This window comes from Dermacentor albipictus, chromosome 1 (assembly GCF_038994185.2).
Source record: "Dermacentor albipictus isolate Rhodes 1998 colony chromosome 1, USDA_Dalb.pri_finalv2, whole genome shotgun sequence".
Classification (NCBI taxonomy): domain Eukaryota; kingdom Metazoa; phylum Arthropoda; class Arachnida; order Ixodida; family Ixodidae; genus Dermacentor; species Dermacentor albipictus.
This window is the reverse complement of record NC_091821.1, coordinates 429284838-429298565: the sequence shown is the minus strand read 5'-3', so window position 1 is coordinate 429298565 and position 13728 is coordinate 429284838. Positions and strand designations below refer to the sequence as shown.

Genomic DNA, 13728 nt, shown 5'->3' with positions numbered 1-13728 from the left:
CATGAGAAACTCAACGCGGTCGAAGCGTTGCTGCCGTGTTTGCTGCACCACATACCACCATCATCCAGTTATTGCTGGTATCACAGAGTTTCTCACTACAGTGAGAAACTCTACGGCTGGTGTGAAGTTTACTTGTGACTAGAGTGAACACATTCACATGTTGCATTAATGCAAATCTAAAGGAAACGTGAAAAAAAAATTTAAATGTTGCGCCAACTGTTGTTGATAGCGATAGGTTTGGTCCTTGCTTGGTAGTACTAGTAGTACATCGGTAATCGCCATTCCTTCAAAGCAATCTTTCTTATAAGCAATCAAAAATGATGAAATGCAACACATGGTTATAACTGCAGCTTTCTACATGATAAAAAATAAGAACTACTGCTGTTCTTATTTGTGCGAAGTTGGTGCTTTTTTCAATGTCTTTTTATTAGTGAATGGAAGAATTTGATTGGACCGTTCGGTGAACCTTTAGAACCCCGTCGGCCTCGACACTATATAAAGGGAGCTCTCCGCCGTCTTCCCGAAGCGCCGAAGGAGTCCAATATGGCGCAGTTTGGCGAATAAGTAGTGACGCAGCACGTTTTATTTGGCTGTGAACGTGCTAGTCTGTCGGCATCGGTTATTGCACGTTGTGGACATCAACAATGTCACAGATCGTGACCTCCGACTCGAAGGCTCCCTTGCGGGAGGTGAAGAGGGTGCAGTTTGGCATCCTCAGCCCCGATGAAATAGTACGTAGTTGTGTGGCTTTTCTACATCGATAGCACCTTGCTGGCGCGTGTTCTGTCAGTACTGTCAACAAAGTGTTGATTGTTTGTGGCACGCTGGCTAAGGTATGAACAAAACAATAATAAAATAAAGATCTGTTGCGGTCTGCACACTGCCGCAGTTGGGGAAGTGATCGCTGGCATTGCGATGTTGCCTAATCAGTACGTATTTGCGGGTCGTTCCCGAGCGAGGCGAGCTGTTGTCGTGCGAGACGTTGTTTTAATTTGTTGTGCCTTCCGCTCGAATAATATACGTTTCGTATTTTTGCTTGTGTGAGGGAGAGTGGATATTGGTTGGCACGCGGCATACGTCAACTGCGTGTTCAACAGCTGCTCACGCGAAGTCGCAGTAGGCACAAGAGATATCGCTCGCAATTTTGAATAATAAAATCGTTCCTAGAAGCTGTGGCTTAGGCTCGTGCATGGTTTTCTTAGCTCATATTAACTCTCCTGAAACAAAACGCTTACATGGCGTTGCGGCGAATACATTTCTGTCCTTGAAGTGAATGCCGGCCGCCAGCGACCTTGAATGCTTCCATCGCAAAAAGTTACATCGTCTAGCAGGTCGACTTACAACGACAGTGTCTGTTCATCATTCGGATACGAATCACAGTGCGCTCTGAATAAGCATTTCGTTCAATGCGTGTGTGTGCGCGCGTACATTGTCAGTTGTGTAACTTCTGACCACATTGCGATGCGTATCGCAACCTAAAACCTCTCGCGACGTTCAGTCCCGTTCGTGTTTGTCACCTCACAAACAACTTTGTGCACTGCCTTCTTTGCATCAAGTACCCTTTTTGGACTGCCCTCTCTGTCACAGTATAGGAAATAAGAAATGGGTGTTTGCCTGCAGGCATCAATGCACCTAAAGTAAACGTACGATTAAGAGCTCATAAAGGAAATAGTGTTCTCAACTGCTGTCACTCTTGGCTGAACGGGCTGAAGCAGAGCCTTCGAGCTATCCTTAATCCATAAATGAATATTTAGCTTTAATCATACTGACACTTTGGCCAGTTGCGTTTAGCTATTCATTATGATTAAATGGGGGAAAACGTCCTGTTGTAAAAGTTTCATGCTTAATGAACCCTGACCTTTTAGTTGCTATTCATTGGCATCACGCTGCTTTGAGTTGCACATGTGACACTTGCAAGAGGCTTGCGCCCAGGATTGTTTTTGTGTTCTCTTCCGCTGTCCCCCTCTTTATTTGTGGTCAATATGATATGACCTCAGGAATGGATCCAGGGCAGCCTCCACTGGGGAGGCCCTCGTCAAAATACGCAGAAAAGGGAGAGGGGGCTTGCTGGACACTTCAGTACTGTCAGCGCTAAAGTGTGTACCTTCTCAGGGGGGTCCGAGCCCCTCTGGATTTGCCAGTGGCTTGTCCACAGTGCAACAAAGTTGGAACCCAGAGGCTAGTACCACAAACTTAGCAGTACCTTTGTGAATGTGATTTGGCAACATTGCATGACCAATCACAAATTAGTGGCTTAGTTAGCAAGCTTGTCATCCGAACCTTCGAGTCATTACATGAACAGCAGGGTGTAAAGAGTAATCACTGGCTCAAGCCCCAACTAGTGTGTAATGAAGGCTTGAAACTGCTGAGCAGTGCTGAATCTTAACAGAATGGCTTTGCATGGATTATTGCCACCACCACATTACTCTCACAGTGCATTTCTCTGGATACTTCAAGGAATTGACCGAGTGACTTAAGGATAAGGTCCTTTAGTACAAATGCTTGCTCTTACATGTGCTCTTGGAAGGTTTTGAGACATGGAAGCAGCGAAAAAAATATGTGTATTTTGCATCCTATGTCTGCAGGTTTCACTCCCAGTAATACAACCACACACTCTTGTATCATGGCTGTTGTTAGGCTTAGAGAAATTGCACTTTTTTTGCGCTTTGTAATCTGTGCAGTTTTTCAGGTGCACATAGACGACAGTGGCGGCATCTGTGCATGGTACTTTGGGGGGGGGGGGGCACAACAGGCAATACTGTAACATTGTGTTCATCTCCAGTAAAGAAGTTGTTTATGAAAAAGGGGTCCGCTGCGAGGGCCTGTTGCTGTTGCAGTGAATAGGCTCGGTGCTTCAGAATTTGCTAAGGCCAGCATTTTTTTCGCGTTTGTGTGTGGCTTTCAGAATTCCAGAGGCATGTGTAGGCGTGTGCATGTGTGATGTTTCGTTTGAAAAATGGGCTTCAAGTTCCTTTACTAAAACTTTAAGCTACTGTATAATGCTCTCAATCGTGCTCAGCGACCCGCTCACCCTGTGCCATTGCTTTACCTCTTTGCTTACACTGTTCTTATCTGCTTACAGCGGCGCATGTCAGTGACGGAAGGGGGCATCAGGTATCCTGAAATCTATGAGGGCGGCAGGCCCAAGCTGGGGGGCCTCATGGACCCCCGGCAAGGAGTCATCGACCGCACCTCGCGATGCCAGACGTGCGCGGGCAATATGACTGAGTGCCCTGGCCACTTTGGCCACATTGACCTGGCCAAGCCGGTGTTCCACTGTGGCTTCCTCACCAAGACCATCAAGATACTGCGATGCGTGTGCTTCTACTGCTCGAAGCTGCTCGTCAACCCCGTGCGTCGCATGTTTTGCTCTTTTACTTGGCTAGCTTTTATGTCTGTAAAGAAACGTAGGTCCTGGAAGGCAGTTTTATTTTTAGGTGGTTTTTGACATATCATGGTTGTTCCCATGGAGTGGTCTAAGGCTCTACTTTGATGCATGCATTTGGGAAGTGCAACATAATATTGTTGAACACTCCTTATCGAGGCCAAGTTTTTTGTACTGTCTCTCGTAAGCTTTCACCTCTGCGTCAATTACTATATTGCCATTGATGTGCAGAAGTCTCTGGTTGCTAAGTTAGTAATGAACCTTCAGTCATTCATGGTGTTGTCTGTTGCTGAAAATATTGTTTTGTTACCTTGCAAATTTGAAATTTATGTTAAATGATTGACCTCCAGTATTCATTCAATTTGATGCCCATTACATGCTCCTTGAAACTTTTATAGGAAGTAAGGGAAACGGGTGACATTCTCAGTTGGTCACTTTCAGGGATACGTTCACTAAGGTGTGACGTGCCTTGCGGTGCAAAACCTTACTGGAGCCCCAGAATGTTCTGCATGTTGGCGTAGGCAACCAGTGCCTGTTGGAAGTACTCTCTTGGTACCCACTGAAAGGGATCATTCCAGAATATAACCCCTGAATCGATATGCTGGGCTGCAAGATTGCCTTCCCTCTTAAGAGTAAGAAGGCACACAGGGCACCTTGTGATTGTTAACAGTGTACTATTTAGTTTTCACGGGTTTTCTGGCACTAAAGCAAGTGGGGTGCCAAATGCAAGGTATAAAGTGATTGTACTATATCAGCTATTAATTTGTGTTCTTGCAATGTACTGTGCAGGTTATGACCCTTTGGGCACTGTGTGTACAATTGCACGTGCTGCCATAGTGCGTCAGAAACAGAAGCGTTGATGAACGTAATGATATTTAAAACATGTCATATATGTCTTGAAATGTTTCTGATTGGACCTCTGCTGCATGTTTGAATGATCTGTGTAAAGTGTTTGAGTAAAATTGGTGACCTTTGACAGCTGGGAATTCGCTCACGTCGTCAGTATGTCATCATGTAGTTGGTTCTATTCTTTCATTGTTTGTTGCAGTGTTCTAAGTCCAGCATATTTTTCTAGCGGGGGATAGGTGCTTCCAAAGTATTCTACATGCATTAAGTAGTACATGTTTCATATCTGACATTCCTGCAGAGAGTTCTCACAATGAGTCCACATTCTGAAAACTTGCCAAAACTCACTGAAGAAATTGAAATTCAATATCGCTTCTGCAACTGTAGGTTTTTTGGGACTCTGAAAATGAAAGAAATGCGGAGAAACTAAATTTTCAATGGGCAGAGTTTATTGGCACCTTAAGTGAATTAGTGGGTCAAGTCCAACGTGTGTGATCACATTTGTATCTTGTTCACTTTTCCTCTAGAACAATCCCAAGATCAAGGAAATCGCAGGCAAGACGAAGGGGCAGCCACGCAAACGTCTGGCACACGTCTATGACCTCTGCAAAGGCAAGAACATTTGCGAGGGAGGTGATGAAATCGACACCAAGCTCGGGCCTGACAGCCAGGTTCAGGAGGACACAAACAAAAAGCAGGTACGCTACTCTCCAGGTGCGGTGTCTTTGTCTTTTGATACAGCGAAATCGAAATGTGTACCACTCTCTTTATATTTTGCAGCTATCATATGCTTCAAGGGCAAGTTTTATTTCTTTATTGAGGGCTCTGTCAGAAGGTATACAAGACAGCTGCGCTGTGGTGTAGGGATGAGATTTGTGGGCAACACCGAGGCAGCTGTACGGGGTGCAGCTGTCTGTAGTTGTAGGCAGAGGCTGAAGGTTGAAGATGGTGAGGTTGGATAGTTGTAGTTAGATAGCTAGACGGTTGTAGTTAGATGGTGCACTCTAGAAGTACTTCTATTGTGGGATCCAAGGAAGACACTTCAAAAACCCAGCAGCTGAACTGCAACAAACTTCCAGTTCCCAGGACTACCAGAGCCATCTGGCTCTTCTGAGTGAGAAGGGAAGGAGCTGAGGAGCCTGATCTTTTGTTATTTGCAACCTCGTGAAGTGAACAGATAATGAAACCAAGGAAAGCAGAGGGGAAATTATTTGTTGTATTAATTGAAATGTAGAAGTGATAGGGTAAAAGGAAATGAAAGTGGACGAAAAAACAACCTGCTGCCAGTAGGAGCCAAACCCGCATGCGGAGGATGTGGGTGTGACTCGCACTATCAGGTACTGCCTTGTAACTTGCTTTTAAGTATAATATTGGTGAGAAATTTCGGAGTGGCGAAATGCCCATTTCTGAATACCCAGGTACCTCGCAGAAATATGTAATCATCTCAGGTAGCCTTTGGTGCTTGCCCAGTGTGTCACCTTGTAGCTATTTTTGTGACTAATGGGTTTTGAGCTTCTCACAAGCCTTTTCTACCAAGTTTGTATGATTCCGCATGCATCTTCTGTGGTCTGCCCAGGGCCATGGCGGTTGTGGCCGCTACCAGCCGAGCATCCGTAGGAGCGGCCTGGACCTGACTGCAGAGTGGAAGCACATCAATGAAGACTCTCAGGAGAAGAAGATTGTCCTGACAGCTGAGCGGGTCTGGGAGATCCTCAAGCATATCTCAGAGGAGGAGTGCGTGATTCTTGGCATGGATCCTCGCTATGCCAAGCCCGACTGGATGCTGGTCACAGTCCTGCCGGTGCCTCCACTCGCTGTGCGCCCAGCTGTCGTCATGTTCGGCTCTGCCCGGAACCAGGTCCTTCCTGCGATTTCACTCCTCTCACTTCCTTTTTTTTTTCAAGTTTCATGTTTATTTGAAAACTGTGTCTCTTGTACATTGAAGTGTACTTGTCATTAGTACAGCCGAACCCGGCTATATCGAACTTGCAAAAAAACGCCTGTAAGTTTGATATAGGGCATAATTCAATATAAGCCTGCGTAAGAATTAGGACGCCATAAAAGCACATAACATGTATAAAATCACTTTATTCATGAAACTAGCCTAGCTTCGCATGAAATAGTCCTGTATTTTCTTCTGCTTGGGCAATTTTGCCGCCTGCGTCGCACGCACTTCTCCACATTGTCTAAAGAGTTGAAGGAGCTGAGGCGCAACCTTCCACATTTGCACAGAAGCACCGGACTAGTGCGAGTGCACCAATCACCTCTAAGGATGTGGGCAAAGGACCATCATTGCTTTCCTCATTGTGCACACCTTTACTTGTACTCGGTACGATGTCGGCAACGTAATCTTCATTTTCGGACTCTCCCCTTGTCGCGAAACCATCATCTGCACACACAAACCCGTCGACCGTTGACTCGTCAACGGCTTCCAAAAATTCTGAGAGCTTGCTCCAAACTTCAGCAACACTGGCAACGGCTTCGTCGCACTCATCAGAATTTACAGTCATCACTGGGCACGCAGTACCGTATTTACTCGCGTAATGAACCCACCTTTTTTCCAGATAAGTTGACATAAATTTGGGGGGAGGGTTCATTACGCGGGGAAAAAAAATTTAGATATTTTTTAGGTCGAAATTTCATGTCACAATGAAGATAGGAAAATCGCAATCCCAACCTTACCTTTATAGTAAAAACACGTACGCGATGAATGTGAATTAAAAATTCATTTTTATTTTCATGCTGCTGGCTGCTTATGGTCTGTCTCACTCGGGCTCGCTATCTGAATCCACGCTTCCACTCATATCGCTTGCGACTTCGTCGGCGTCGTCGTCTTCCCACAGCGCGTCGTCTTCACTGCCGTCGAGGCTGTTGGAGATGCCAGTCTTTTTGAAGCTGCGGACGACCATCTCGCTGGGAATCACACTCCATGCTTCTAGAATCCATCGACAGAGCATGTCGATGGTGGGCCTTCTAATCTTACCTGCGGGAGTCAGGTCGTGGTTTCCCGCGGCCATCCACTCTGTATAGAGCCGGCGCACGTTGTCCTTAAAGGGCTTATTAATGGAAACATCAAGGGGCTGCAGCACTGATGTCAAGCCACCTGGGATGATAGCGAGGTCCGTGCGTAACTCGCTCATTCGGCAGCGGACATTTTTTTCCAGATGGCCGCGGAAGCTGTCCATAACAAGCAGCGATGGCAGGAGAAGAGCCCCGGGCCGCCGTTCCCAGACTGTTTTCAGCCAGTCGGACACCAGCTCGGCCGACATCCACCCTTTCTCCTGGGCGCGAATGTGGATACCGGCAGGAAGAGTTCCCTTTGGCAGAGTCTTTCTTTTGAAGACGACGAACGGCGGCAGCTTCCTGCCGTCCGCTGTTACAGCTAACATCACGGTGCACCGCTGCTTCTCGGCGCCCGTCGTCTTAACCTGCACACTTTTCGCACCTTTCATATCGACAGTGCTGTTTCTTGGCATGTCAAAGTTTATAGGCGTCTGGTCCGCGTTCCCGATTTGCGACAGCAGGAACTTTTTGTCCTCACGGATCCGAATGACAAAGCGGTGGAAATCACGCACTTTGTCCCCACAGTCTGCCGGCAGCCGCTGGCATAACGTAGTACGCCTTCTGAGGCACAACACGTTCCGGCGCATGAAACGAGTCGTCCAACCACTGCTCGCCTTAAATTCACTCGCGGCAATGCCGTGACTTCTTGCAGTGGCCCGCGCGTGATTCTGTATCAGCTCGTGGGATACGGCACATCCTTCGTTGCGGAGCCTCTTCACATAGCTCAGAACTTCTTCCTCGACGCGAGGAAACTTGCCCTGCTTCGGCCCGCGAAAGGCCCGGCGATCTTTCTTCGTCGCTCTGAGTTCCTCTTGTTGATTCCTCCAGTAGCGCACATGCACGGGGTCTACACTAAAATGCCGTCCAGCCGCGCGATTGCCATGCTCCAAAGCATGCTCCACGACTTTGAGCTTAAAACCGGCCGTGTAGCTAGCGTTACGCCCCATCGCACAACGCGCAGAAAATGCACAGCACGCACGAAATAATGCAAAGGTCGTAGCGAAGCACTTAAACAGTAACAAAATAGGACTGGCAAAATGGCAACCGACGCTGTCAAAGTGCGTTGTCTTTACTTCGTTCTGCCGCCGCCGCGCATGCATGGCGCTATAAGCAGAGGTTTGCTTTGCATTTAATAGATGGCACTCGGCAACCTGCATCATCATCATCATCATTGAAAAAAAAAGAATCTAGAGAAGTTTGACAAATTGGTTCGAGAAATACAAAGAAAATAGCCGAGCGTGGTGGAAACTGCCGTCACCCCATTTCAAAGAGGACGCCCCAGTAAAGCCCTTTGCGCATCCACCAACGAATCATGCAAGGTCAATGAACGATCAACGAAAGCGTGCAGTCGATGCCCGCGTCACCCGCGTTCGCGTCGCCGGTGTTCAGCATCGTTGGCTTCAAATGATGTTTATTTTATCACTGCGCGATCAGACAATTTTATGATCGTCGACAGTCGACAGTGCCGGCCAATTGAGCCGAGATAACGCGAACATGCTGAACACCGACCCTGCGGGCGGGTGCGCGTTATTTACGCGACGTAAAAAAAAAAAATTCAATTTTCGACGACAAAAGTGGGGGGTGGGTTCATTACGCGAGTGGGTTCATTACGCGAGTAAATACGGTAATTTCGGATGAATCACTTGAGGCCATGCATATGCGTCGGGTGTCACAGTCACCGGGCCACGAGTTTGTCCGTTTTAGCCCTAATCTCTCCCTTATTCTTCAGGATCGTGCTGAGAGCTTCTCCGAATCTTGCACACTGCAGGGACATCCGACTTCTCACCGCGTTTGACCCAATTTATGGTTTCAAGCTTCACGGCAAAAGGCAAATTCTGTCGCTTCATCACGACAACACTGTGGAAGAAGGCCCACAAGGCGCAAACGCAGTGAACCAGAAAAGCAGTGAGACAACTCGCACTTGCGCCATCTTGCATGACAAGGGCTCAAGAGCATTTGATAGGCTGCTGAGCAAGCGCCACGAGCGGGCCAGGATCATTTTTTTGCACAGGGGTGTCGATGGATCGCCTGACGATGCACGGTCATGGTAGGGAGAGCGGTTAGATGGAGCCGCGCCGCGAGAGAAAGCCAACTTCTGGGGACACTTTTGTGCCGCTTGTCATTTGATACATCAGCAGCCGCTGCTATTTTTGTTCGATGTAAGCGTAATTTTTGCTATATATACTCATTGTAACTATACCATGTTCAGAAATTGTTCGATATACAGGATAATTTGATGTAAACGAGTTCGATATAGTCGGGTTTGACTGTATTAAGCGTTGAGTTCTTTAGTTTGCCCCTCAAAGGTAGGAAAGTTAGGAACCTAAAAGGGTACTCCAAACATAACTGCCAGATCAGTCTGCATCAATAATGTATTCAAGGATTGTGCGTGCGAGGGTTGCCTAAAGCAGGGGTGCGGTATGAGGGAGTAACAGAAGCATCAACTGCAGCTGTTACTGATGTATTTTTAAGGTAGGATGCAATAGCCACTAACAAGCAGATTAGGCCTTACATAGTACAGTAAAATCTTGTTAAACCTTACCCGCTTAAACAGTAGTTTCGTTTTAAAAGTAGTAAAGTCAAATCCCCGACTCAGCACCCATTGAACATAATGTGTTTTGTATCCGCATAAACCGTATTGGTTAACACATAGTGTTTCCACTTTTTGTCGTGCAAACACGGCGGTGAGTCGTCTCCATCGGGCGGCCCGGCAGAACAACAAGCCTCAGAGACCTGAACGATGGCCTCCAAGCGCCCTGTGCGTTTGCGCGTGAAGCCACATCAACATCATTTTGGCGCCGTGTCGGAGAGCGTTGTGGCTTCATGCAATCAAGGACTCACGTCATGTCAAAGCTCAGATGAAAAAGCCGCCAGGTGTGCAGCATAGAAGAAAAATGAGACATTGTTCGTGCTATCGAACGTGACACGAAGAAGCGGGCGCTGGAACGCGATAGGGATCTACTGTTGACTATGATGTAGGGCATTTAAAATGCGAAGAAGTTGCTCGGCAGCATTGCTGCGGCCGCAAAGAGATTTCGGCTACAAGGTTGACTTTTCGTCATCGTTGCCTCTGTTGTTTCCAAAGTGTCGACTAGTGACAGTGATGAGGACGGCATGGAAAGTGACAGCACGGGCGATTCAGGCCCATCAGTGGCAGAAGCTGCGCGTTACGTCAGCCTCATAAATGCAATCGTCGCGACGTGAACAGCACCCCGCAATGAAAAAGGTGCCCTGCGACTTCTGCAGCGCTACTGCCCGCATGCACGGAGAACATACAACGCCAACAAGAAATTTTCCCAAGTGACTGTTTGCCGAGAAGAGGCTGTCTGAAAAGCTGGCTCGCAGCTTCAGTAAGTTTGAGACTGCTGTCGTCGGCGCCAGGTCGCCCCGGCATCAAACGAAAATAACACTTTTGTCACGCGAAGTGAATAAATACTGCATGTCTTTTTCCCCTTTCATCGCACTCTCTCCAAGTTTCGTTTTTGACAGCTAAGTGGGCGATCTCATGCTATTTCGGTTAAGCAGTACTACTGTTTAGTATGTACTTTTTCCGAGCTGTGGCCAACTACAGTTTAACGAGGTTTCACTGTATATATCCTAGCCGTATAGGTAAGTGGCCAGGTGGTTTAAGTTATACTGTTTAGCACTAAGGTGGGAAGCTGGGCGAGCTGGAATCCTGTCCTCTGTCATGAATCCTGTCCTGGAATCGTCCTGTGTCCTTCCTTGTGTTGCCGTCATTTTCTATGCTGCTTAGCAGTACTTGTTTCTGTCAAATGTACAATCTTTGTGTGGCAATCTGAGATTACCTCTTATAGAAAAAGCATTAGCAGTTGCACTCTGGAATGGAGGTGTTAGTTATTTGTGCCTGAAATTGCACAATATTTTCCTGTTATAAAATTATTTAATTTCATAATAGGCAGGTATGCCATTTATTGCTCATTTCCTGTATACCCTATTCTTGGCTCATCTTTTCATTGCTTCTTGAGGCCTCGTTCTCCCATTAAAGACATCTTTTATTGTGTAAAGGCAGCTGGTCAGTTGCACAGAGGGGTCAGTCTTTGCACAGGATGATAGCTGGAGACTTGCGCTTACCAATTAGTCACTGCTGAACATGAGATTGCAGGTGTTATTCACCATTGTATTTAAATAGTGTGACATGCAATGAGTCAAATATATAGCAGCTATTTGACTTGAGGGCTGAATCACACGGCAGGATAGCAAAGCTTTCTCAGCAAACCCTCCAGTGGCTGCAAAGTTGCGCTGTCTTGCTGAGTAGCTCATGCTGAAAATAAAATAAATTTGTGTCCGGTCACAGTAGGACCAAACTGTGGTCTTCCAGCAGAGCAGCCTGATGATCTCTTAGGCAACAGCTGCATGCACACGTGTCTCGTGCCAATGCCATGTAGCTCCTTAAAGGGAAGCTGAAACACTTTTCGAAAAAAATGAGTTCTCTGCGGCATTCTACAGTTTAGAGTCCCCTGAACACGAATATCTGGTTCAAAAAGGGCGGAAACAAGCGCAAGCGGCTGTTTTTTCATGAAAACGCGCACCAGCGCCTCAGGGTATCGCGCGAACGCCGCTGTTGCCCGTGATTGGTCGGAGCCGCTGTGACGTCAGTGGCGGCAGTCGCCGGTCGGCGCCGCCGTTTGAGAGCGTAGCACGCTGTTCTGTTCTGGCTGCATAGCTGAGTTGTAAGCATTATGGAACGTTCTCGCTGTCTCGGACAGCTTGTATTTTCGCCGTACATGTTCGAACCGACAGCCGATACGGAAAAAGATGGCGGCAACGGCGGCAACGACGATGTTGAGTGTTCCAAAAGCGAGAGCGATGTGTACAACTTCTTGCGCGCTGGAAATCTTAGCTGTTACGTATGCTTTTTTTTTTTCATGTAGCTGCACGTTCCAATGACGGGAGAAAAATGCGCTAAAATGTCACTGGGAACTTGCTGCTGGAAGAATGCCGAAGCACCAGCTTCTCATTAGATTGTAAACACGGGTACAATTCCGCGATGTCAAGCACCTTGCCGCTGCTTGTCTGAAGTCCCGTGGTTTTCTGAGCGTTGATACACGATCGCGAACATAAGTGCCGCGTTTCAAAGCGCGCACATGCAGTGCTGCGAGGTACAGTCATGGAAGTTGCTTATCATACACATCCAGATCGAGATGGTCAGGGGGATTATATGTGCATTATTCAGATTATGGTTCGACGACTTTGCGATTGTGGCTCGATCAAGAATCGGTATGCGCGCTCCATGCTAGTGTTGACATAAAGATATTAGGCAGTTTTAGCACTGCCGTGTGGTAAACATGATAACTGCAACCGTACGTCGAATGTCACTAGGCAAGCCTATACTCCAATTTATACCTCAGGTGCAACGCTGTGGAAGCTACGCACGAAGTCCGGTTACCAAAATTTATTACTGCGCGCGTTTCCGTCTATGGTTCGCAGCGTGCCAGCGGCATTTGCTCGCGCGAGCATGCACGTGAAGCTGCCGCGACGGGCTGCAATTAAAGAATGCCGAAAAGAAAATTGATTTAAAAGAACGTGTTAGCAGCCGTATAAGTACACGGATTGTTTCTATGGGTAAATTCTTTTTTTTCATTCAGAACTGAGCTTATATATGAAAAGTTTTCTCAAAAATCGGGTCAAGAAACACCGAACTTTTTCAAAGTGCGAACGCAGCCACTGCAAGAAGTATCTCAAGCCTCCACAGCGTTGCACCTGATGTATGAAACGGAGTATAGCAACGCTAGCAACAACGCGTTTCCGCATTTGTCGTAAGGCTATCCGGCTATCGCGGAAATGGTCCGAGCACAGCACAGTTGATTTCGTCGGCACGAACTTATCTCTCCTCACCGCACTGCGCTGCAAGCTTCTTGTGCTTCGGGAACCTGTGAAACACCACATCGTCTCGCCCGCGTGTGTTCGCGCAGCCGAATGCTGCACAGAACGAGGGCATGTTGGGCGCCCTTGGCTGTAGGCACTCACGCAGCACAGAAGGAAAGAACAGTTTACGAAAATCGCAAAACAAACGTGAGCGGCGGCGGCGGCAAATCTCTCGTAGCGTCGTTCAGTAAAGCGCAGGACGGAAAGAGGCATGCCAGCGCATGCCAGCACGCCGGTCCGGCAGCTCGGCCCCCGCCAGTGACGTCACTCTCGCCGGTTCTCTCCTCTGGTAACCTCCTCACCCGGCGCTCCGGGAAGCGATGGGGGCGTGTCCGCGGGGGTGATTTAGAAAGCGATTTCCGCCCCTTATATTAACAAAACGAAGAAAAAAATTTCGGAACCGTAAATTATTAGGTCTGTTCTTCCCAATCCCAGAAATTCATGGAAATTGAAAACCGCTTCAGCTTCCCTTTAAGACAATCGGTGTGTCATACCTTTTGGCACATGTTGGCGACAGCACAAGCATGCAAAAGCACGTGTGAGCCATT

The 13728-nt window shown here is 47.5% G+C and overlaps 1 protein-coding gene across 1 annotated transcript in view; it reads left to right on the top strand.

Annotated features, from left to right (window-relative positions):
* Positions 1 to 510: 510 nt before the first annotated feature.
* Positions 511 to 13728, top strand: part of Polr2A (RNA polymerase II subunit RpII215) — a 57158-nt gene continuing 43940 nt past the window's right edge. Inside the window, exons 1-4 of the mRNA XM_070532277.1 lie at positions 511 to 731; positions 3083 to 3352; positions 4759 to 4929; positions 5808 to 6089. Of these exons, the coding sequence (XP_070388378.1) occupies positions 645 to 731; positions 3083 to 3352; positions 4759 to 4929; positions 5808 to 6089 (810 nt within the window). The 5' untranslated portion in view covers positions 511 to 644. The remainder of the gene's footprint in view (positions 732 to 3082; positions 3353 to 4758; positions 4930 to 5807; positions 6090 to 13728) is intronic.